The sequence below is a fragment of the Cervus elaphus genome, chromosome 13, assembly GCF_910594005.1.
Source record: "Cervus elaphus chromosome 13, mCerEla1.1, whole genome shotgun sequence".
In the NCBI taxonomy this organism is placed as follows: Eukaryota; Metazoa; Chordata; class Mammalia; order Artiodactyla; family Cervidae; genus Cervus; species Cervus elaphus.
Genome location: NC_057827.1, coordinates 58,779,093 through 58,805,627, shown reverse-complemented (window position 1 = coordinate 58,805,627; position 26,535 = coordinate 58,779,093). Strand labels below are relative to the sequence as shown.

General features: G+C 36.9%; 1 protein-coding gene across 2 annotated transcripts in view; it reads left to right on the top strand.

Moving 5' to 3' along the window:
- The window catches only part of TRIP11 (thyroid hormone receptor interactor 11), a 69,194-nt gene extending 43,032 nt beyond the window's left edge, over positions 1-26,162 (top strand). For both annotated transcript variants that reach the window (XM_043922324.1, XM_043922323.1), the window contains exons 16-21: positions 4,711-4,810; positions 16,350-16,431; positions 17,673-17,787; positions 18,244-18,360; positions 19,375-19,519; positions 22,735-26,162. In XM_043922324.1, coding sequence (XP_043778259.1) covers positions 4,711-4,810; positions 16,350-16,431; positions 17,673-17,787; positions 18,244-18,360; positions 19,375-19,519; positions 22,735-22,955 — 780 coding nt within the window. In that variant the 3' untranslated portion in view covers positions 22,956-26,162. The remainder of the gene's footprint in view (positions 1-4,710; positions 4,811-16,349; positions 16,432-17,672; positions 17,788-18,243; positions 18,361-19,374; positions 19,520-22,734) is intronic.
- Positions 26,163-26,535: the final 373 nt, after the last annotated feature.

Genomic DNA, 26,535 nt, shown 5'->3' with positions numbered 1-26,535 from the left:
TAGCAGTGAACAGGATACTAAGAATTTCCCTCGTGTGACTTATAGTTTAGAATAGACACAGCAAACATGAGACTTCCATTTTCAGCACAGGTGGGCACCTTAGAGATCATTTTTTTAAAAATAGTGTATCATTTTGACTTTATAATTTTCTCTTTTCAACAAAATATATTGGGTACTTTATTTCACATGGATTAAAATAATGTATATTATCCCATTAGATTTTTTTCTTTTGCAAACTAATTCTTTAAAATATTTTTCTCTTTATTATTATTGCTGTATTTCATACATAAAAAATTATAAGAAGTAAAATGAACCTTCATGAAGAGATATGATACCAAGGTGACTTGCTTTTAGATGTAGGATAAACCCTTCCAAGTTGTAAGTAGACTCTGGTGATAGCTGGTGGAAAATAATAAAGTTTTATTTATGTGTCATGGTGAATATGCAGCTTGGGCTTATTAATCTTGTAAATATCCTTTAATGTTCTGAAATTTTTACTAAATGTTGAGTGACTGCAAAACAGTATTTACTCATTACTTTTTTCAACTTGAGTTTTATTACCAAAATGTCATGTTGATCTTCCAGAAAATGATCAGCATAGAGGTTGCAAATTCATCTGAAATTTTCACATAAATAGTATTGTAGTCTAGGTTTTTCTTTTTATAAACTTACTCATATAATATCTAGCATCTTATTTTCATTAAAATGTTCTAGTATTAGGGCTTCTCTGGTGTCTCAGATGGTAAAGAATCTGCCTGCAGTGCAGAAGACCTGGGTTCTTTCCCTGGGTTGGAAAGATCCCCTGATGAAGGAGGAAAATGGCAACCCACTCCAGTATTCTTGCTTGGAAAATCCCATGGACAGAGGACCCGGGTGGGCTACAGTCCATAGGGTTGCAAAGAGTCGGACATGACTGTAGTGACTTAGCACACACACTAGGTTTGTTTTTTTTTTTTTAATAAACTTACTCTAGCATCTTATTTTCATTAAAATTTTCTGGTATTAAATAACTTCTATTTGAGTCATGTTTTATGATCATGTGTTTGAGATTGGGGATAACATTAATTTAGAGGATTGTGCAAAACAATATTTAGATAATATAGGAATAGCAATACAGCAAATACTCACATGCTCACCATCTTGTGTAAGAAATAGAATGTCACCCGTTGAAGTTCTGTAAGCATCCGTCCACATTTCCTCCTCTCCTTAGCACCTTTTATTCTTTTCATCCCTTTGTTTTCCTTTATGGTTTTATCGAATATATCTGTGTCTTTTTATAATACATTGTTTGGATATATTATAAAATATTTTCAAACTGTATGAATGGAATTCTAAACTGTATGTGAATTGAATTTTTCTGAGACTTGCTTTTTTTTTGCCTAGTGTTATTTTCAGAAATTTCAGTCATATAACATATGTTGAAAGTTTCATTATTTTCACTGCTGTATTCGTTGCATGAACATATAATTTATTTACCTATTTTACTGATAAAGGACATTTCCATTATCTGCTATACAAACAGTGTGGTTATGAATTTCCTTGTTTATATTTCGGCTCATTGGAAAAGACCCTGATGCTGGGAAAGATTGAGGGCAGGAGGAGAAGGGACGACAGAGGATGAGATGGTTGGATGATGTCACTGATTCAGTGGACATGAGCTTGAGCAAAGTCCAGGAGATAGTGAAGGACAGGGAAGCGTGGCATGCTGCAGTTCATGGGGTCACAAAGAGTTGGACACACACATGCAAAAAAAATGAAGAGTCGAACACAACTTAGTGACTAAACAGCAATGTCGTCTGGTGCACATATAAGAGTTTCAGGTGTGTATCTTGATTGGAATTGCTGGGTCATGGGATATATATGGGCAATTTCAACTTTACTAGATTTGGTGGCAGATTGTTTCCTAAAACATTTGTGATGATTTTTCTCCTGCCAGTAGTACTGTGTGTTCTTGTTCTATTAATACACCTCTGGCAACACTACTATTACCAGAATTTTTAAACTTTTCACCAACGTGGTTGGTTGTTGTTCGCTAAGTCATGTCTGACTCTTTGTGACCCCATGGACTGCAGCTTGCCACGCTTCCCTGTCCTTCACTGTCTCCTGGATTTGCTCAAACTCGTCCGTTGTGTTGGTGGTATCATCTAACCATCTCATCCTCCTGCCCTCAATCTTTCCCAGCTTCTTCCTTAGAGAAGGGAATGGCAAACTACTCCAGTATTCTTGCCTGGAGAACCCCATGAGCAGTATGAAAAAGCAGTGTGGTTGGTGAGAAGGGCTCTCTATCTTAAGGTTTTAATTTGCATTTCTAGTAGTGAGGTCTAGCATCTTTTAAAATGTTTATTCACCATTGGTGTTTACTTTCTGATCAGCTCTTTAACACATTAAAAATTTATTTCATCTGATGCTTTTAATTGTTTTCAGTGGGTCTAAAACATCTAGTCTGTTACTGTTATAAGTCCAGATCTTCTTTTTAAACTAATTTTATTTTTAAAAATTTAAAATGTAATATATATTTAGAAAAATAACAAATCAGAAGAAACTGAGAGGGAATTAGTAAAGATAAAAGTTGAAATTAATGAAATAAAAACCCAAAAAATGGTGAAATGAGTAGTGGAATCTATAATTTCTTAAAAAAATTATATTTATATTTTCTTAACTGTAAATGCTGTGAGGTTAACAAATTCATTTGAAAGATTAAATTTATATTAAATTTAATCTTGTAGATTTCAAATGTTAGGTTTTTTAATTTAAAATTTTTTGTTTCAGTCTCTTTGTGTATCAGTCAAGCTTCAGCCTGAGAAGCAGAACCAGTAGGATGTGTATGTGTTTACACGTATGCACACACACACACACATACATTGATGTATATACTGTATACAGGTTCACACATATGAGATTTATTATGTGAAATTGGTGATATGATTGTGGGGTCTGGCTAAATAAGTTGGAAATTTGCAGGTTTGATAATATGGAAAGATCACATCATAGGCAGGCTGGAACTCAGGTGTGGGCCAAAGCCATTGTCCACAGTTGGTCAAGAATGTAAATCACAAACAGGATGAACTGAAGTGGGCATGGGCTGAAGCTGCTGTCCACAGATAGAATTTGCTTCTCTTTAGTAGAGAAAACCCAGTTCTAGTTTCAAGACATTTCAACTGGTTCAGTCAGGCCCACCCTGATTATTCAGAATAATATGCCTTCCTTAAATTCAGCAGATTAGGAGCTTCTATTACTTTTACAGAATATCTTCATAGCAACATCTACATTACATTTGCATAACTGGGGACTAGCTTATCCAAGATGATACTACAAATGAAAAAGCTATCACACCCTGATTCAAGATGATGAGACTGTGATCTCACATTTTTGTGGGTGAATCCTCTAGAATAACCAAGAAAATTGTGTAAAAGAACAATAGTGAGGAGGGACTTGCCTACTAAATGTCAGAATGGAGCCATAAATCAATACCATATTGACTAGTAGAACAGAAGGAGAATCCAGAAATGGAGCCCAAGTAACATTTGAGAATTTAAAACTAAATCCTAAACTACTTTTAATTTAATGGGGGAAAGAGTAGATTAACTAATAAACAGTGTTGGCACAACTGGCTATTTATACTGAAGAAAATAAAATTGGACCCTATCTTACACTATATACAAAAATAAATTCCAGTTGTATCCAAGCAAGGATTTCTTAACTGTGAGAGGTGCTGGAAGTCTGGAGGTGTTCTTGGCTGTTACAGTGACTGGGTGGATCTTCTGGCAAGTGGGTAGGGGCCAGGAATATCAAAAGCACTTCCACTGAGAATACTGTTTTAAAAGTGGTTGTTGTTCAGTCGCTAATTTGTGTCTGACTCTGCCACCCCATGGACACGCAGCACTCCAGGCTTCCCTGTCCTTCACTGTTCTCCCAGAGTTTGCTCACACTCATGTCCATTGAGTCAGTGATGCCATCCAACCATCTCATCCTCTGTCACTTATATCTTTAACTTTCATATTTTAAAAATATAAATGTTAAAAAAGAAAAATACTTTGCAAGAAAATCTAGAAGACCACATGTCCAGAGGCAGGGAGGAGCCTAACCTCAACTAAAACTCAAGAAGCAAAGTCAGACATGTTTGACTATATTTGTAACACTGATGACAGAGTGTTCATATCTGCTATACAAGGTGCTCTTACAAACTAGCTTATAAAAGAAGGACTTCTCAATGGAAAAATGGGCAAGGTATGTGAAGATTTTTCCATGAGGGTAGTTCCAGCTGTCCTATAAACATGAAAAATGCTCAAATCCACGGGTATGTAGTTAGAGAAATAAAAGTTAAAGTAATAAAGAAACATCACTTTTATACCCATCAGACTTGCAAAATTAGAAAGAACATTTGTTGCTATATTTCTTGACTTTTTTATCTTTTTCATAGTTTTTTCTCTTATTATTATAACCTTTAAAATTTTTGTCACCATGTTGTCTTTTAATAGCATTCTCTCTCTTTTTTATATATATATATAATTCCTCTGAAAGAGACATTATGATGTTGTGAAGTGTGAGTTTTATCTTTCATACTTACCAGTATCAAATGAACTTGTCCAGGGTCAGAGAAATATAGCTTCATCAGCTGAAAGGGATTGATTGACTTTAAGCTGTCTTCCAGCTCTATAGTTTGTGAAGTAGGTTTTGCATGCTGCTTTTTAATGAACTTTTCTTTCTCAGGAACGTTTGGATGAAGCAAATGCTGCATTAGACTCAGCATCAAGACTTACGGAACAGTTAGATTTAAAGGAAGAACAAATTGAAGAACTTAAGAAACAAAGTAGGTTTTTTCCTTTTTCTTTTTTCCCCTGCGATACCAGTGATGAATCAGGTGTAGTTTCCTGCCATGCGTTGGTACAGTCGAGTGAGAACAACTTCTGTTAGAATGTGACTTCCATTTCTGTTCCCCATGATGAGTTTACTTTGATTTGAACACGGTTCCTAGAGAAACCAGAGTTGTTAGTTCTTCTGAACAATGGGCTGTCCAGTTGTGCTTTCTGTCACCTTGTTGACCACCTGAGGGATAGATTTGACTGAGTCAGCTTGTCGCAGTGTGACTTTTCCCTGTTCAGTCCATGTTCATCCTGCCTAAAGCTGTCTGATATGTTAAAGGAGGCAGTGTTCTTAGTTAAAAGAGTCACTTTTTGTGGAATGAACATCTGCCTATAAGTAGCGAGTTAGATTGCAGATGATGCTTTACATGCAGGCACTCATGTGTGTTTTGATGCTTGTGAGTTACCTCACAGGCCCTGTCAACTCCCTGGGCTGAGTCCTGTGTTTAGGGTCATCAGTTGGGCCTCAGATAGCCAGGAGGTCATAGGGCTTTGCTAACTCTAGCTGCTGACAGAGATGGCATGTCCTTGTTTAACCTCTGAGTTAATGGTCCCCAGGAAGTGGAAGCTATTCTGTGGCTGCATGTAGTAGGTAATGATTAAAGGTTATCGGAAGGGTGATAAGAACCTAGAAATGTATCAGCTTCCGGGGATGGGTTAGGAGCAGTAGTACCAAGGCATGTAATTAAGGAATTAAGAAGCACCTCTTAACATGAGGTAGAAATAGGCAAAAGTAGGAGATGGCACAGCCCCAACACTGGCAGACAACAGGAAGCGGTGACTTGGACATTAAGGAGGCAAGCAGAGAAATCACTGCATTGTGGACACCAAAGGACAAGCCAGATAGGTGGCCTAAAACAAGCAGGAGACAGGAGATGAGAGATTGTTGGGAATAAAAAAAATACTAAGAGAATGTGAAGTAGTATCCTCAAGGTCACTAATCTGAGGCAGATTAGTGCCCAGCTAAACATCCTCTGTTTACTTTGTAAGATTTGGCCAGCCTTGGAACTCTCAGTGTAATCGAGGGGCTGGAAATGGACAAGGAAACAGTTATATATTGGGTCTACATGAGCATTTTATATAAATGTACTGTATTCTTTAGTCTTCCCATATTTTATTTACCCTTCACAAGAAACTAAAGTAGGCAGTATTAGTTGCAGTTTATAAGACACTGAGATTTAAACTCTGCTCTTTTATCCTTGACCAAAGTTCATAATAGTTCCATGTTGCTCTATTTCTTGTCAGGAAAACAATTGTTTATAGGCTAACTTGTATTCTGTTCTATGTATATCTCCTTTGAAGATAGGATAGTATCCTGTGAGTTGTACCCTAAATATTGAAATGGTTGCCCTTACCCAGAGGCAGTGTTTATTTGGAAAACAGTCTAGTTAGGTTGAAGGCCAGTGTAACTACAGCTTTACCTGGAAGACATATGGCAACCTGGAGGAAACACACTGAGCAGCCAAGGGAGTAGCCGAAGAACTGATGTCTTCAGGCGGGGCTGGACTAATGCAGGCAAGAGGGCAGTATTCTGAGCCAGCTCCTTGGTCTGGGACAGCTCAGCTGCATGTCATGCTACTGTGATATTTAAGTTCACCTCCCCTTTTAGACAACTACCTGTGTTTTTCCCAGTAGATGATAAGATAGAAAAAAATGCTGTGACTTATTGTAGTCACAAATATTTTCAGAGTCCCTGCACTACTTAGTAATTTGTTCAGGCACCCATTTAAATCCTCAGTAGTAAAATATTTTTAGATTTTGATTGTAAGTGACAAGGCTTAGGTGGCCTAGGTCCCTATTCATGTAAAAAGTTACAAGTAATAATCATTGTAAATATACAGGACTCTGGGCTCATTTTGTGAAGCTAATATGAACCACAGAAAAAGTTCTAATTATGCTTATACAACTGCTATTTGAAAGGGCAGGCAAGAGGCCAGTGTTGCACAGACAGGAAGGGGGAGGGGGGCTAAAGGGACAGTTAGTTCTGTTATGTCTTTAAGTCATTCTTGTCATTTAAGCTCTTCTTAACAGTCTGTTTTCTTTTATTACCTAAGTGCTTAATATTACTTTTAGAGCTCTAAACACAAATGTGATTTTATTTTCTCAAAGCTGCACTTTTGATTTGATAATATAAATAAAACTTTGATTGGCTTGGTTGTTGCAAAAGAATCATTGTATATTTTCTTTCATAGATCATTAAGTACTTTAAATGTTGATTGATGTTGTAATACTGTACTTTATTTTTAACGCAAAACTTGGCCAGACAGCAAAAATATTTGCCAGGAGAAACAATTTTGAAAAAGACAGATTGGCTTTTGTTGCAAGAAAGTACATAGAGGCTTGAATCGTAGAGGCAGAGTGTTCTTTTATTTCTAAGCATCTGTGGACTGTCAATGATTAGTTGATATGCAGTTTCAACATTTAAACAATATTAGGAAACTCATTTTAAAAAGCAGTATTTTATTTGAAATGCTTATGTCACTGCTACCAGAGATGAGATAATTCAGTCTGGTCAAACATATGAAAAGGGAGCTGTTGCTTATAACACCAGTATTAAAACAGATTGTTGATGGTTTCAATCATTCTTAGAGGAGATAATTGTTAGTGCTGTGTATGTGCAATTGTGGTTATGAGTTCCAAGTATTTACAGGCTTTGTGTGAAAAGTATGAAGATGCCTTAATTAGATGTTAAATACTTAATGTGAACCAACTACTTGGCTTCATATTAGATGCTGTGTGAGATACTAGCTAGGATCCCCCCCTTCTCTTTTTTATAGGAACTTAGTTAAGGAAGTAACACCTGGCATAGATACACACCATAGGTTCATAGTTTAAGACAGTGGTTCTCAGCTCTGGTCAGAAAGTGCATATTTACTTCTCCAAGAATCCCATTAAGGGTTAGGGACATTCCATGGAGAAAAGAAACCTGAGTAGACAGAGCTCTAAACTAGTAGTAAGATTTTACTCCCAAAATGTAAGATCTTTGTCTTTTCCCCCTCACCCCCAGCCCCACACACCATGGGAACGTAACAATGAAAAGAAACCCTCAGATCCTGTAGGTGCTATAATTTAATAGGTAATGTTGGCTGGTAGAAGAATTACTGCTTTCTTTCCTTTTAGAAATTTTTCTTTTAGCATTTTTTCTGAAAGTGTTCTTTTTCAGTGTAGGTCCAAAGACTTATTTCACATGGAATCCTAGTTTTTTTAATTTTTTTTCAAACTTAAGACATTAGTCTTCTGTGAAGCAGATAGGATAATGTCTTTCATGAACTATTCTGAGTTGATCAGAGTTCAGAATTTCTATGGAATTGTCATTCATGGGAGAATGTACACCTATGGAAACCTAGACTACAGCTGTACTATTAAAAGATATGTTACACTGCTATGTTCATGGACAAATTTAGCATTTTCTTTCTTTTGCTTATTGTTCTCTATCATCATCCTTGAGATAAATTCCTGCTTAAAGTGAAAATGGTTGGATACAATTGAAATAGGAAGCACGAAAGAATTACTGTTTTGATAACTGTTATTCAGAAGGGTGGTGAATTTATGGTACACCAAGAAAAATAAGTTTTCATAAGCAACGCAAGTTTAGATTCCAGCACCGGGGAATGTGCCAGTTTTATAGCCGTATCTTAAAGGGCCCCATCACTGATTTTTTTTTTAAGGTTTTGTTACTGCTTTTTAAAAAAGTCTTCTATAGAAGAGTTGAGAATGGAAAATTTCCTTAGAGTGTTTTTTTAAAGAAAATCTAGAAGAATGTATAAAATGAGCCCCAGTAAACCAACTGTAATACGAAGCATAAAAACATTTTAAAACTACAAATCTAAAAAGTTTAAACTGTTTTTCATGGAGCCACCTTTATGGTGCTGGAAGGTAGATTTTTTATTTTAAATAAAGACATTCCGTTTTCCAGGACATGATTTATACAAGAAAACATATAATGTCCTGTTGAACATAGGCCAGATACATTCCCAGACGCTTTGTTACCCAAACCTTTTGAGGGATTTCTTTATAGATGTTTTTGGCAGAAGTTGTGATTTTAGAGGAAACATATAAGAAATACCAGATGCAGTTTTCTGAGTTGCCATAAATAGTTAAAAAATTGTGATGATATAAACATCTGGGTGTACTAGAAAACGTCAAAATTTTTAATTAAGAAAAAAGTTTATGTCAATTAGGTAAATAATTAGGCCCTTTTCAACTTAATGGTTTTATTTCTTTTTAACTTTTTAATGGTTATATTTTTTAAATGTATGTCTCATTAGTTCTTCTAAGTATAAAGGGAAAAGCAAATTATGTAACTTTGAGAATTTTTGACTTAATGTGTTTTGTGTCTTTATATAGATGAGTAATTTGTAAGATAAATCATTTATTCTTTTTGTCTTGTGTTACATTCTCAGATAGTCTCCCTTCCCAGAGAAAAAGCAGTCATTCTTTTATTTATCACAGATTCATCATTTTCTGCTGTGTACCAAGCACTAAAATAAGTGCTCAAGATGCAAAGATAGGGGACAAGAGCTCTACCTTTAGGAGGATAGTCACATATTTGCAACAAGCTATTTGAAAAGAAAGACAATCTATTCTACCTCATGATGGTGGTGTGGAAGGGTGGAAAAGGCTAGTGAAAGGTTTACTTGCCCTCACTTGAATGGCAAATACGTCCAGTGAAGCAGGCAGAGAGCTGGGAAGGAACATTCTAGACAGAGGGAGGAATTCATATGAAACAGCATCAGATCCGAAAACTGGCTGAAGATCTAGTGGACTAATTGTGTGTGTGTGCTGCACTGGTGTGGAGTGTGGAGAAGGCAGAGGTGGGAGTAAGCTGTTGGATCATGAACCCAAGTTTTAAACTGGGGCTAAATTATATTATAATTTAGTATAGTATAGCAAATAGGACTAAGTAGAGACAGGGGAATTGGAGAGCTTCTTATACGGGGCACAAGTTCTTTTCATCCAACTGTTGCCATGCAGGAAAATGGGTACAGGGTTGCTAAATCTTCAGATCTTTCAGAAGACAGACACCAGAAATGTAGACTTTGATATGACTTGTAATTTAAGTTAAAAAAAAAAATACCCTGTGGGCTTAACACACATTTCTTTATATCAGATTTAGTCCATGCTGATATTCCAACAGTGAGCTTTCAGAAATGGGTCTCGGTTTAGTCTGTAGCCTTCTAGAAAGCCATTTGTCATTAATATAAATCAGTACATATTAGTATACACTGATGGTGATATTCAGTAAGTGGCAAAATTATTATTATGACTTGACTGGTTACTGACCCAATTGAGGCCCTTTCTTTTGAAATATGACAGGTCTGTGTCATATTTAAAATTTTTAAAATTTAAAAATTAAATATATAACTTGATTCACAATAGTCAGTCTTTTAAAAAATTGTCAGTTTGTTTTGATATGGAAGAATGCATTACAAATTATCTGAATTTTAATTTAAATAGTTGAGAGAGGAAGGTGGAGAGGGAAAATAAATTTGATCTGATTACATTAAAAATATTTACATAAAGTTTCTTTCACACACGTAGTAATTCTAACTTAACTGTACAAATAATCCAGTAGACTTCAGCATTGATAATTTTAATCAGATTCCAGTCTATTAAAACTCAAGTTAATGAGAGTATACTGTATTCATAAAATTTTTTTGTGAGTTCTTTGCTAGGAAATGGAGTTTCAAAAATTACTTTTCATTCTGCAATTAATAATTATAATTATGGAACAAGAAAGCATTCACCATATACTCTCGACCTTAAAATTCTGTTGAAATGGTTGAAAAGAATTGAGTTATAAGACAAAGCAGATGGTAATATGTCTTCAAATGTAAAGAAATACAAGGTGCCTTTATATTTAAAAAATAAAATTTGCTGTTATAGTGAAAGTGATCTTGTATACGTTGAAATTCTGTTAATAAGAAGACCATCAAATTTCTAGCTTTTGCTTTGATTATATTTAATTGATCAAAGAGGCTAGATCTCCTTATATTAGATTTACTATATCAGATTTAAATTTATTTTTTAGGTAGCCTGTCCAAGTAAGACACCAGACCCAGCTTATTTACTGACATATCTGTGTGCTGTGCTTAGTCGCTTAGTCATGTCTGACTCTTTGTGACCCCATGGACTGTAGCCCGCCAAGCTCCTCCGTCCATGGGGATTCTCCAGGCAAGAATACTGAAGTGGGTTTCCATGCCCTCTTCCAGCAGATCTTCCCAACCCAGGGATCGAACCCAGGTCTCCCACATTGCAGGCGGATTCTTTACCATCTGAGCCATCAGGGAAGCCCAAGAATACTGGAGTGGGTGGTCTGTTCCTTCACCAGGGGATCTTCCTGACCCAGGAATCAAACCGGGGTCTCCTGCATTGCAGGCAGGTTCTTTATCAGCTGAGCTTCCAGAGAAGCCCCAATTAACTAGATACTTGTAAGTATGAGCTCTGTATGTATTACACATGAATCTTGCTGGAGTGTTAGTGAGAGGTTCGCTTTCTGACACCCCTTTGTTTCAGTTTTTGAGATTCTGTTACCCATTTTAAGTTGAATTTGTCAGGGATAAAAATGACATGTAAAATTGTGTAGTGGGCCTGTGTCTTAACTCCTCCAGGAGTCACCCCACAGTTGTTTCAGCCCATCTTAAGAGTCTTGGATTCTGCCTCTGGCAATCAAAGACTACTGTGGCTGCTCAAGTCGCTGAATGGCCAGCTCTTATGTGCAACCCCCAGAGAAGCAAGTATTTTAATTAATGAGTGGGTTTCCCTATGGGACCACCGCACAGTATGAGGACTAGGCTCCACCACTCCCCTAGATTTCTCAGTCACCTGAGAAAACCGTAACCGGCAAGGAGCAGTCTTGTCCCTTTATTCCTGGAGCAAAGCTCTCATATATTCTCCTCATCTTTATCCTGAAAAAGCTGTATCTATAGACATACCTATAATAAAATCATATTTCTAACATTCTTTTCTTCCTTGTGTTGACTTATTGCCTTAGTTTGTAAAGATGACAAGGCAAAATGGAGGAAAAGTTATCAATGTTAGTGTTAACCAAAGTGATACATATTATTGATGATAGTTACGCAGGGTTGAAAGATGGTATTTTAAGAAATCATATGAATGAGTTCTAGTACTTTATATAGCACTTTACTATTTAGAAAAGTCATATTTAATCACTCAGTAGATTCTCTCAAAATCTCTTGAGATAAGCAAGCTCATTTTGCAAAATAGACCGTGAAGTCTGGCACTGGTGACAGGACCATGATTCATATTCCAGGTCTTGTGACAGGAGCACGGTTTCATGCAGGTCTGACTCTCAAGTCCTGCTCCAGCCGCCTTTCTTTTCCCAGCGTGTGTTATTAGTCCTTCAGTTGTGTCTGACTCTCTGTGACCTCATGGACTGTAGCGTACCAGGCTCCTCCTTCCATGGTATTCTCCAGTCCAGAATATCAGAATTGGTTGCTATTCCCTTCTCCATGGGATCTTCCCAACCCAGGGATTGAACCCAGGTGTCGCACATTGCAGGCAGATTCTTTACTGTCTGAACCATCAGGGAAACCCTTTCTTGGTCAGGTGGCTGTTAAATAAACTTGAGTCTTGTCCAAGGGAGCTTAGTCATAAAATAGCCAGTGACTTTGTAAGGAGTGTGACCTAATTTTACAATGCTTTCTAAAGACAGTATTATAGTACAGTGTTACTAACTGCAAATAAAATGGAAAATTGTGATGTACTGATTTGTTGTAGTCACTCACATTTTATGTTTACTTTTGATTTTAAATCAAGTGATGAAGACCCTGGCACCATCTCTCGGCATTACAAAGAGGCTCTGATATGGTTTTAGGGTGTCAGATATTCAGAGTAACTCTTACCCTAAACCAGACCAATCCCAGTTACTTTGTTGCTCAACTTTATGAAGTGTACCCTGTCCCTGCCCTTTTTTCCCCTTCTAATTTCCAAAGGATTATTTTGGCATGTTTTTAGGTTATTTCACAGGGATATTATGTTTGGCTATATACTCACTTCTGAATAACTGTATTTTGCCTGCCCATATGAATACGATTCTGATTTCAAATTGTGGTTTGAGTTAGTGTGCAGTTTTTGCGGAGAAGCATTGAGAATCTGATGGGAGGAGAATAGGTGTGCCTGGAGAAAAGAGCAAATCTCTAGGGACCTTTGAGGTCAGTATTCAACTTTCTTTTCTAAATCTTTCCTAGTTAATACCACCCTTCCAACCCTTTCCCCCAAAGTCCAAGGTGGTTTTCTAGACTCAAGTATCAGTATCCACTTAAACTACTACTTGAATTTTAAATAGCCCTCTGCATGTTTTCAAGGATAGTCACACTGTCAGTTCTCTTTCTCACTAGCTCAGGACTAGCTTGTATTATGATAATGAAATTTTTAAGAAATTTGTACCCTCTTATCTTGGCCTTAAGGATGTTTTGAGGGCTTCCCAGGTGGTGCTAGTGGTAAAGAACCCACCTGCCAATGCAGGAGATGTAAGAGACGTGGATTCAATTACTTGGTTAGGAAGATTCCCTGGAGGAGGGCATGGAAACCCACTCCTGTATTCTTTCTGGAGAATCCCATGGACAGAGGAGCCTGGCGGGCTACAGTCCATGAGGTCACAAAGAATCAGACATGACTGAAGTGACTTAGCACACGTGCACGTGAGGATGTTTTGCTTATATATTTCAGAACACAGACCTTTCAATAAAAATTTTACCAATATTAACTAATTTTCATCAAGGAATATTACTACTTGAACTTATTTAAGATGGATTTCTTGATCAATTTTTCATAGAGCAAAGTTTAATTTTTCTAATTTATTTTACTGAAGTCATTTTTATCAGAAGCAAGGCTGTGAATTTTACTCTGAAGATGTCGAGTTATCATTCAGTTTTCAGTTCAGTTCAGTTGCTCAGTCATGTGCGACTCTTTGCGACCCCATGGACTGCAGCACGCCAGGCCTTCCTGTTCATCACCAACTCCTGGAGTTTACACAGACTCATATCTGTTGAGTTGGTGATGCCATCCAACCATTCAGTTTTATCTTTTCGTTTTTAATGAGACAGTATAGTATAATGGTTATATTTTGGTTATACTCCAAAGTAGTGTTATCCATTAAAAAAATACAATGTAAGCCAAAGTTAGAATTAAAAGCATTTTAGTAGCCTCATTTAAAAAGTAAAAAGATACTGTGAGATTAATTTTAATAATATATTTTATATAACCTGATGTATCTGGAATTAATCATTTTGAAATGTAATCAATATAAAAACCATTAGTTTTTAGAAGAAAGTAGATAGGAGAAGGGGAGTCTCAGAAAGGGAAGATGGGGGTCGGATAATTTGACCTTCTCTTCTGCCACCTTTCCGTAGCCTCGGGGAGAAGTGGAGGAGGATGAAAGAGAAGACTGTGCTCCTCTGGCTCTTACTTTAGTTGAGGAGTGGGGTGGTTAATTCAGATCATGAACAAGAGGTTAACTTACTTGCTGTTCTTCCTCTGAATAGAGTACTAGAAAAGGCCCCTTCACTAGTAAAGGCCCACTTGGCACCCTGGTTTGTAGTGTATATGTGTCCATTAAGAATCTACGATATCTTTTTCTTACCCAGACTTAAATAATAGTCTTGTTCTCTCTGTGTGTCTGTCTGTCTCTTAGTGTCCAAGCTTAAATTCTTCCCTGGAAACACAGGAAAGGAAACGTTTGTAGTAGATTTTCCAAACACAAACCTTGCTTTTATAATATGGTTATGACAACCATCTCTGTTTTGGTAAAAGTTAGCCTATTACATTTTGCAGTTCAGATTTTGGCAATTTGGAAAAGCCACAGTCATTGCAAACAGTTAAACTGGACATTTTGTATATACATTTAGTACTGTAAATCAGAATTTTAGGCATTGTACAGACAGAATGAAAACATAAAGCAGATGAATCTGGCTTAACATGTAAGGTTCAGAGAAAACTTCTTTGAGGAAGGGACTTGGGCACTGAGATGTGAAGGGTAAAGAGTTAGTAGGCAGTGCCAATGGAAAAGAGCTTTCCAGGCTGAAGGAAAAACATTTGCAGAGGTCTGCAGTGGGAATTGAGAGTTCAGAAATAAACCATACATTTCTGGTCAATTGATTTTCAACAAAGATTCCAAGAGGATAGTTTTTTCAACACTTTGCTACTGGAACAACTAGGTATCTGCACATATAGGAACCTTGGACTCTTACCTCACACCATTCAGAAAAAGTAACTCAAAGTGGATCATGGACCTACATTTTAGAGTTAAAGCAGTGAAACTCTTAGAAGAAAACATAGGAAAATCTTCATGATACTGAGTTTAAGCAGTGGCTTCTTAGGGCAAGAAACATAATAAAAAATAAATTAGGCTCATCAAAATTAAAACTTTTGTGCTTCAAAGGGTACTGTCAAGAAGGTGAAATGACTGCCCACAGAGTAGAAGAAAATATTTGCAAGTCATATAGTGGATAAGGAAGCTTGTATCCTGCTACTACTAGGAAAATACTGCATAACTCAAAGAGTAGGTTTGTAGAAAGAGGTCAAAGTCTAGTGTTCAGATGTGAATATTTCTTGATTTGAAAAGTTGAGCTCTACTGCAAGACATTCTCCTTTCATTTCTTTCAGAATGAAATTTGTAATCTAGCTTGATGTTAATAAGCATCTCTGTTGGCTCAAACTATCCATTTCTGAGGAAACAGGTGTAGACTCCGTGGGTCTGCTGAGAGTTCCTTAGTCTAGGAATCCATGGCTCCATGGCATGGTTGATTAAGAACAGGGTCTCTCCCTGTTGTAATTTTAGACTTTGCTTTTAATACTGTTTAGATTCCAAGTGTTCTGCCAAGACTTTACACATTTTGCTTCCTTTTCAAATAACTAAGAATTTAAAAATAAAATAGTCCAAACAGCTTTCTAAATCAGTCAGAAGCTATATAGTATCTTGCCTAGTCTGTTAGAACCAGTAATCTGAATTTTTTGCAGTTTACCTCAGGATACTTTGCCCTGGCAGCTGCCTCCTGAGCCATGGTCTTGATTGTGTTAACTGCTTTTCTTCGTCAGCTCACCAAAAAAGAGTCCAGCCAGGAAAATGGAAAAAGGAAAATCTAAAATTGTCCTTTCCGTTTTTTCCTGTTAAAAAGTGGCTCTAGAAATGTTTCATGCAAGGAAGCAGTGGTGAAAAATCTCTTGTTTGCACTTAAGCTTCTGAAGAGAATGAAAACCTTTGGTTTCTAAATTTTCTGTTAAAGAATTAATTATTTTATTGGGGGTAAACAGTGTAAATTAATGCATACTCTGGCTTCTAAGTAATTTCTATACCAGAGAGCTTAATTCCCTGAACCAAAGAAGAGATGGATGTAATTTAATATTCCTAATTAGAATAAGTACATATATTCAAAATTCAATAAAGATGTCGTAAATCTCATTTTATATTCATACAGATTATTTTAATCAGTTAATGACTGTCTTTATTCATGTATTTTAAAACAGATGAGCTCCAACAAGAAATGCTGGATGATGTACAAAAGAAATTGATGAATTTAGTAAATAGCACAGAAGGAAAAGTGGACAAGTATGCTTTGCCTTTTACTTTTATGTATTTTATGGGGATCTCTTTTATGGTAAAAACAATTTCTATATGTAAATGTGTGTGATTAAGTTTTAAAAAACCTTTGTTTTTCTTATATAGTGATGAGTTGCAGGTAGTTTTAATGAGGGGTCAATAACTTGCCCTCTCTTGGTTTTTAAATAGATTTTTCCAGCTTAAGATTCTTTTTCTTAAGACCATATGGAAGAGATCACCGCAGTATGAAGTACTTCGAAAATATGAAGTTTATTCTTACCATTCTTTTTTGTTCTCTTTACTGCCCTTAAGTGGACTTATCTTGCTCAAATGCTTTAGGTGTGAAACCTAAGTATATATGTAGTATGTATCTTTAACATTTTAAAGATTTAGATATTATTAGCAAATTTTTAATAAATGTGAATGAATGGGGAAATATAAGCATAACCATTAAGCACAAGAACTGCTGCTGCTAAGTCGCTTTAGTCATGTCCAACTCTGCGCAACCCCATAGACGGCAGCCCACCAGGCTCCGCCGTCCCTGGGATTCTCCAGGCAAGAACACTGGAGTGGGTTGCTATTTCCTTCTCCAGTGCAAGAAAGTGAAAAGTGAAAGTGAAGTCGCTCAGTCGTGTCCGACTCTTCGCGACCCCATGGACTGTAGCCTCCCAGGCTCCTCTGCCCATGGGATTTTCCAGGCAAGAGTACTGGAGTGGGTTGTCATTGCCTTCTCGGAGCACAAGAACTATCCATCACCATTTAGGATAGGGAGGGAAAGAGAAATCTGAAATGTCTCCTTATGATATCAACCTGAGCAGGCACTGAGAATTACTAATGAAGCACCAATCTCAGTTGATTATTTGATTGAAGAAAGTGGGTGGCTTGTTAAGTGATGTTTTTAAAGGGGCACATTTTGAGTTGTTTGCTGTGTTCCTTAAGTGGACTTGTCAAGATTTTGTTAAAGCTACTTTAAAAGATTTTACTGTTTAGTGTTCTTTATAATGAGTGCTGTTTAAGTATAATTAAATATTTGTACGTTCATTATTTATTGTTTGGGTACACTGGATACTGAGACAACTGGCAAGTTAGCCTGCTCTATTTCTGCCTTCATTTTCTTTCTTTTTTTTTTAATTACCCTTTTTTTCCCCCATTTATTTTTATTAGTTGGAGGCTAATTACTTTACAATATTGTAGTGGTTTTTGCCATACATTGACATGAATCAGCCATGGATCTGCCTTCATTTTTACAGAGTCCTGATGAGAAACCTCTTCACTGGACACTTCCACACACCAAAACATCAGCGTCATGAAGTGTTACGATTGATGGGAAGCATTCTAGGTATCAAAAAGGAGGAAATGGATCAGGTAACTGAATCATTTAGTGCCATTCTGACTATAACTGGAATACTTGACATTATATAAAAGAATCTCAATATATTTATAACTAAAATACTTGGCATCATATAAATATTTTTTTCCTGTGTTTTATATAACTTTTGTTGAATACAATAATGTAGAAATGGAATCATTTTATACTACAGAGAAGATTTGTGCAGTTTGTATAATATTAGCTTAAATGTTTCATAACTTATAAGTCACCATTCATATCAGAATGCTGAAAGTTTGAGAGATGACCGTCCTTAGGTTTTATTTGAGATAGTGCTTGGGATGACATTTCAGTGTATATATAGCTTCCATCAGTAGGAAACTGGGAAATGGACTTGAAAAGCTTGAGTTACTGCCATCTGAAATCATGTAAAAATGCTTCCGTTTTCTTTTCTTGTATTGATCATATTTTTCTGTTTTAAAATAATCTTTCAGTTGTTGACTGAAGACCAGGGTGGTGTTACCAGGTGGATGACTGGGTGGCTTGGAGGAGGATCGAAGAGTGTTCCCAGCACACCTTTGAGACCAAGTCAGCAGTCTCTGCTTAACAGCGTAAGGCTCGGCTTCGTTCTTGCTGAATAGGAATAGCGACATCATTGTGCATCACATTCGTTTGCAAAGAATTAGACTTCTTTTTCAGGTTATTCTATACAGCCCTGTTATTTTGGAGTTGTGGAAACTGAGATGCAAAAAGGTGATTAGCTTATGGATAGTAAGCCAGTTTTAATAGTTTTATTGCATATAGGTTTTATTTTAACATTTTGTTTACATGATACTTTTATTTTTTGAAATAATAACTGTTCCTTCCGTTGTTTTTGATCATACTGCTGTCAGCACATAATCATTTGTCTCTGACTACTAAATTATTAGATTCTCAAAGACAGAGGCTCTGTTTTATGCCTGTGTGTATCTTTGTAGTCATTGAGCCAATTGAATGCTTATTGAGCACCTGCTGTGGGTCAGCCCGTTCTGAGCATGGAGAATGCAAGCCACACACCATATAGATGAAGTGCTTTTCTTCAAAAAAACTGACATTCTGGTAGGAGGTAGCAGTTAATTAACATGAAAACATGATCCCTGGTATACAGGAGGCTTAAAATGAGTATTAATTGAATTGAGTACCACTGTGAGTTAGAATGTGGAGTTTACTTCTTCATTTTATTTATTTATTTATTTAAACTAAAGAGGAAACTAAGGATAGGTGACTTGCCTAAAGCTGGTGAAAGATAGAACTCTTAAATTGAGTGGCATAAAATTTAAAGGAAAGTTCTACAGTACATTCTTTTAATCTGATAATAATGTTACTGGTGACCTTTTACTGTACTCATTGATTGGGTGCTACTGTACTCATTGATTGGGTGATTATTTGATGCTTGTTTTCTGTCGATACCTGTGTATCAGTTAGAATAGTAACACTTTTAATTGTTCATAAGGCTTTTTTATAAAGAAATGATTCAGATAGCATGACTAGTTTTTAATATGAATTAGGATAGCTGGTACAGTTTCTTAGTTGTAGTGAATATAATTTTATTATCTGCCTAATATATCCAAAATATTTCTTCTTAGTCTTTTTCAGAACTTTTTGTTAAATTTCTAGAAACAGAATCTCATCCATCTGTTCCACCACCCAAGCTTTCTGTTCATGATATGAAACCTCTAGATTCACCAGGAAGGAGAAAACTAGATACAAGTACACCAGAAAGTTTTAAAGGTAAAATCAGATACTTACTTTCTTTTCTACAATTTAAAAAGTTGATGATTTATGACTATGTTTTACAGTGATACCAACTGAAGTTTTAGTGTTTTTGAAAATGTGCAATGACTTCTTCCAAAATTCCAATAAGGCATTAGATTTTGGCTTCATATATATATTCTTATAGCAATCTAATTTAGCTTAGGTTAATTTAAGCAATATGAAATATTTTCCCTTTCAGTTCAGTCGCTCAGTCGTGTCCGACTCTTTGCGACCCCATGAATCGCAGCACGCCAGGCCTCACTGTCCATCACCAACTCCTGGAGTTTACTGAGACTCATGTCCATCGAGTCGGTGATGCCATTCAGCCATCTCATCCTCTCTCGTCCCCTTCTCCTCCTGCCTCCAATCCCTCCCAGCATCAGGGTCTTTTCCAATGAGTCAACTCTTCACATGACGTATTGGAATAATCCTCTCTCTGCATAAGCCACCTTGAATTATTCTTAGGAGTGCTTGGTGGAACTGGTAACCCTTTGTTCACCCATTTTCCTTTCTCACTAATAGTGCTTATTGCTAGTCAGAGTTAGAATTGTAGTTTATGTAGTTAGAGATTTTTTTCCATGTGATAATCTTGAGTGTTACACTCAGTAACTAAAGTTGGTATGTTAGTAATATTTACAAGAGCAGTTTAGTAAACTAGCTTAGACATCCAAGAACATTATGAAGCATTCTTACGTGTTGAAAGGCCTGCCTGGAAGCAAATGGTTTGGTGGTTCTACAATATGTGGATGTAGTTCTCTATCCTACTTGGTTGTAAGGATCCTATTTATGCTGTTCACATCCTCTGTATTGGCATGCAGTAAAGTTTCCTAAGTTCAAATTGAAGTTAGACTCTCTGTTCATGTGCACGTGCATGTTCAGTCGCTCAGTTGTGTCTGACTCTTTGCGAGCCAGTGGACTGTAGCCCTTCAGGCTCCTCTGTCCATGGGATTTCTCAGGCAAGGATACAGGAGTGGTTTACCATTCCCATCTCCAGGGAATGTTCCCAACCCAGGGATCAAACCTGGGTCTCCTGCATTGCAGGTGGATTCTTTACAGTCTGAGTCACTAGGAAAGCCCATTAGACTCTGTACAGATTCTTTATTGGAAGGGTTATATCTTTTATCTGAAATCTTCATATTTTAATAGACTAACATGTTTGCTAGCTGGACTGTAAAGGTACATATTATATACTCTCAAGTTTATGTCACTTGCTCGGTACTTAAAAATTTGGATAAAATACTGAATTTATATTGTGAAATTTTAAGAACTTCTTTAGTCCTTCTCTCAGCTCTCAGAAGTTGCTCAGTCATGTCCAACTCTTTGTGACCCCAAGATTGTAGCCTACCAGGCTCCTCCATCCATGGGATTTTCTAGGCAAGAGTACTGAAGTGGGCTGCCATTTCCTTCTCCAGGGGATCTTCTCAACCCAGGCATCGAACCTGGGTCTCCTGCATTGCAGACAGACGCTTTACCGTCTGAGCCACCAGGGAAGCCTTCTTTAGTCCTTCCTTAGATGAATATTTCTATTTTCCTGAACTTTTATAGAAAGTGAAAGTAGTAAAATTATTTTAGGTAAAAGATTTGTCTACTAAATTTAGGCTTTAGAAAAGTCTTAACTTTAATGTGTAGACTATACTAAAAACAGTTTTTTCTTGTTATACTAGATTTTAGCTTTTTTTTTCCTTTAATTAATTAATTTTTGGCTGTGCTGTGTCTTCATTGCCGTGCAGGCTTGTCTCTAGCTGCAGCAAGCAGGGGCTACTCTTTGTTGCCACGCATGGGCTTCTCACTGCAGTGGCTTCTTTTATGGTGGAGCACAGGCTCAATAGTTGTGGCACGTGGACTTAGTTGCTCCAAGGCATGTGGGATCTTTCCGGGCCAGAGATCTCCCCCTTCTTTCCTCTCCTTTCCTTTTGTACACCTCCCTACTTCAGTTATCAAGTCACATGCCAGATTGATTTGTGTTGCTCAGAGACAAAAGCCAGAGCTTACCATGTAGCTATTTCAGAGTTTGGAAAATTGTCATTCACAGGAAAAAGTACAGCTTATGGACCCAAGGGTGCTCAGTGATAAGTAGATTTGATACATTTGTCTCAATGCTTCCTTTGTTTTAGAGGCCTCTTTTATTTGAGTTTCCCATTGCTGAAGAGGGTGTCTTTGAGGGGTTGCTTGTCTCTGAACAAAGAAGTTGTTAATGGCCTTGGGTAAAGCAGAATTCTGTCCACTAAGACTTGAGGGCATAAACTAAGTGCTGTTCCAGTAAAAACTTAATTGTTCAGCCTGACTTCACAGAAAAATAATCTAATGAGAATTGTTTTCAAACCTTTGAATGTCTAAAAGATGACCGTTTAATGTAGTGCATATATTGCTTTTTGTTTTGGTAAATTAATATTAAATCTGATTGTTATTATAATACGGATGCCAGTTTTTTTCATGACCATTTAAATTATTTGGGCAGTCCTCCCTTCTTTCAAATGGTTAGATAGAATTTGCCTGGTAACATAGGAAACACGTTTTAGAAAACTGCTGTTACAGTAAATGACATTAATCCCCAGAACTGGGAAGCTCCCTCCGTGGTTCAGACGGCTTACTCCGCAGAGAGTACCTCTGCCTGTGTCACCCCTTCCCCTTCCTTGCCCCCTCTGGGCGCGCAGGTCTCTGCCTGACTGCGTCTCCCCTTCCCTGCCTCATTCCGTATAGACAGGAATTCCCTGGCGGCTCAGATGGTGAGGAACCTGCCTGCAGTGCAGACACGTGGGTTCGATCCTTGGGTCTAGAAGGTCCCCTGGAGAAGGGAACGGTAACCCACTCCGGTGTTCTTGCCTGAGGATCCCATGCACAGAGGTGCCTGAAGGGCTAAGTCTGTGGGATCACAAAGAGTCAGACACAGCTGAGCAACTAACACTTTCAGCACACAGTACAACACACACAACTGGTGTTAAGTATAAGACCGCAGTATTAATGTGTTTAAGTATACTAGCTCTGCATACAGATATTTCTCTCTCCCATTCCTTTCTCTTATTTATTGCTTCTTTCACCTTCTCTGTTTCATAGATCCCGCTTATCAGATCCAAAACCTAGCAGCATATAAGTTAAATTTATTTGGGGGCCAAATCTCAGAACCTAAAACACATGTATACCAGTGACCAGATAATATGTGGGAGACTAAATCATCCTTGTTTGTCATTTAGATACAGCGGAATCCAGGGCTGGTCGAAGAACAGATGTGAATCCATTCCTGGCTCCCCGCTCTGCAGCTGTGCCTCTCATTAACCCAGCTGGACTTGGACCTGGCGGGCCTGGGCATCTCCTTTTGAAACCCATCTCAGACGTTCTGCCCACATTTACGCCTTTGCCAGTGTCGCCTGACAACAGTGCCGGAGTTGTGCTGAAAGACCTTTTAAAGCAATAGATTATTCTCAAGCCAGAGATGACATATATAGCACTTTAAAGAAAAAAAACCATGAACACTATGTGTACATACTTTATCACAAAGTGGCCTTTTGGAAAAAGTCATGTATTTGTTTGCAGTTATACTTTCTCTAAATTTAATGCTAATATTCTTAATGCTTTTAGAAATGGCAAGAGTTAAAGGAGGAAGTGTTTGCTGTCTTATCTCCTTTTCTTCCCCTGTCTCATTTGACCTAACTTAAGCTAGAAACATTCTTTTTAATTTTAATTTATAAAAGTAAGAAAAAGAAAGACAAAAATACTAGTACCTATAAGTTCTTTCCTTTTCAAGCTCATTTAAACTAGAGACCTATAGTTTTGTTTTTTTTTATCTTTTAAAGATAATCAGTAGATTTACCAAAAAAAAGGGGGGGTGGGGAATAGTAGTGACTTATCCACATAGTGTAAAAGTTGATCTAAAGCATGTTATTTATCTTCAGGCCAAGAACAAGGTTGTCCCTGGAGGTGACAGGTGTCCTGAGGTAGAAGGCGTGTTGTCTGGCTCTCTGCAGTTTCATCGTGTGTGTGGATTCATGTGACCACAGCACAGAGACAACACAGTTTGATCCAGGATCCCCTCCTGCTCCCCTTTCACAGTCATAGCCACCTTCTCCCCTCTCGGCTCCTTACCTTCTGGCACCCCCTCACGACGCTCCTCTAAAATGTTGTCATTTCAAGAGTGCCCATTCACTGGAATCGTGTAGTGTAACTTTTTGAGATGGCCTTTTTCCACTCACCGTAATTCCCTTGAGATCCTTCTACATTGCTGAACCTATCAGATGCTTCTTCCTTTTCACTGTTAAGTACATATTGTCACTGTATGGTTTCGCTTTAAGAGCTAAAGTGTCTCTTTAAAGATACCATCTTAAAATGTTTCCACACCCCTACTCACAACTTTGATCTAAGTGTTAAATTGTACAGCTGCATTTACAGAACTATAATCAGCAATATCCCTAGATACACCTCCTCCTGCCTCTGTCTGAGGTGTTGACGTGAGAGGGACGGCCGCCCAGGGGTCGTCCGTTATCTTCACAGTCACGAGGGCAGTGAGATCACTTGGGCAACAGCAGCACCAGGTGTTTGGAACTTAATGGTAAGGGAGTATCCCTTTAATTCTTTTATAAACCCCTCATAAAAATCCTGACTTGGAGTTTAATTATATCAGGATGTTCATGTTTGTATTAGTTGTTGAAGTTGTACATTTAAAGACATTTCTTTGCAAATTTTGTAAATTTCGATAGGCCTTTAAAATAGAAACATCTGTATAATAAGGAAAGATGAAAATTATACTAATCCAAATATGTAAATAGGCCTGGCTCTGGCCAGGGCTAAATTTGGTCATTTGTAAATTTTGCTGTGATTAACTGTATACTTTGTACTGTATTTAGAGGATTGGAAGTCATTACGTGTTGCTAGATAAAGCTTGTTTTTCTGGAAAATCTAGTAACTTAGACATTGCTGCTTCAAAACGTCCCCTGTCTCCTTGGCTAACTTATTTATATTGCCATTCTTTGTTTAGTATACTTTAAAGGGAGTTGTCATATCAGTTCTATATTAGAACTATCAAACTGCCTCTTCTCTGTTTTGTCCACTATTGTTTCTCTATGAAATTATTACTTTTAGGTTTTATAAGGTCCTTTCAAAGATACTTTTACTTTCACTGACTATCCTAAATTATTTGCTGCTTGCCATTGAATTTTCATTTCAGTGTGGAGCATCTGAAATAAAAGTTTCTCAGTTTAAAAAAAAAAAATTAGACAACATGATCCTTTATTTTGAAGGAATATAATAACAGAAAAAAATGTTCTCTTTTAATTTGGAAAGGAGATGCATGGTGGGTATAAGTATCATGTCATCATATTTTAAATGCCTTTTATGATATTTTCAGTATTTCCTTTCCTGCTTCCAAACAGCCTATCCCCCCTCACCCCATAGTTTAACAGAAGTTGGAAAGCTGTTATGGGTGGATTGCATATCTAAACATCCCACCATGACCTTACATGGCTGCTATTTTTAAAAGTATGTGACCTTGTCCTAACGCTGTAGTACCTAATGTTTCAATTGTATAATCATCGAAACTATAGCTCACTGGTATGCATACTAAGTGTTTGTTGATCTAAACCAGACATAACTCATCTACTTTTCTGAATTAAGTTGTGTCAGAGATGAACCATCTGCTCAAGGAATCTTCTTAGTAATCATATAGTGATGAAGCATATAATTCTGATGTTAGCAGTTGGACATTGCTAATGCTAATTTTATTGCAGTACTTTAACTACAGTAATTTTACTGTTTATTCCTCTAGAAACTTACTAAAATTTGTGGTGGAATTTTATCATCGCTGCCACAGTTTTCCACAACATTCCTAATGGTTTTCAACTGCTTTATTGTAGTAGAAAATTCATCCAGCCATTGGATTTGATTTTAGCGTAATACTGTATTTCATGGTTATTTTTTAGTTCCTGCCATTATTGAGTTAAAAACTAAACAACAAAAACATGGGGGAAAAGGATTGACTTTCTTAAAACCATCCAATTAAATATTAAATATCCCCCTCAAATAAAGCCTCAAGTTTATTTTAACCTTTTAATAGACAGTTGAAAGGAGGGAAAAGTCAAAATACTTTTCCAATCAGGAGATGGGCAACAAAACAGTACTGCTTCAGGAACAAGAGAGAAATAAGAATTATTGATAAAGCACTATTATGTGTCATACTTAAGGCATATTAATTTTATTTTTAAGGCTAATGAAGTTTTTCATATATCAAAAGTATTTAAAACATCTTCCACTAATAAAAATGTATCTTTAATTTTGTAAACATCAAGTATAACATTTATATATTCCTATGGAAAAAATTTTCACTTTTGTGGAAAAAATAATGGTACTTTTAATGATCTGACATTTGTGATTTGCCAGTCTTTACTTTCTAACTTATTAAGGTTTCTCTAGTTAAAACTGATAAGTTGTCTTTTGACTTTTAGGGAAATATCTTATGGAATATTTTACAATCCAACCTTAATACTGGGTTGTATTTTATGGAACTAAGGTCAGTGCATTTCTGAATTTCTCAGGAGCACTGCAAGGCAGAAAAACTAGTCCAAATAAAAATGATATATGTAAACTGGCAATGTCTTCATCCACAATAAAAAAAAAACTTTTTTAGCAAACAGCTGCTGACTTTTTCTTTAGAAGGGGGAGAAATGACTTACACATGTTGTTTATAGCAGCAGTTGATGAACTACTGAAGCTAATATCTTCAAGTGTTCACCGGATGTCTGCTGTTAGACAGTGTTTGAGCTTTGGAAATGTTAAATATGAACAATTTAGTAGATGCTCAAGGTTATGTGTGCAAAGAGGATCTGAGAGGTTTTAGCCAGGCCTTTTTTCCCCAGAGGTGATAGTATGCATCAGTGGGCTCTTGGGTTTTTCTGCAAAATAATCGTCTATGTACTCAGTTTTTCTTAGATGTGGAACTTGTTTTTTTGGTTTGTTTGGTTTTTTGGCCACACTTTAACATGCAGGATCCTAGTTCCTTGACCAGG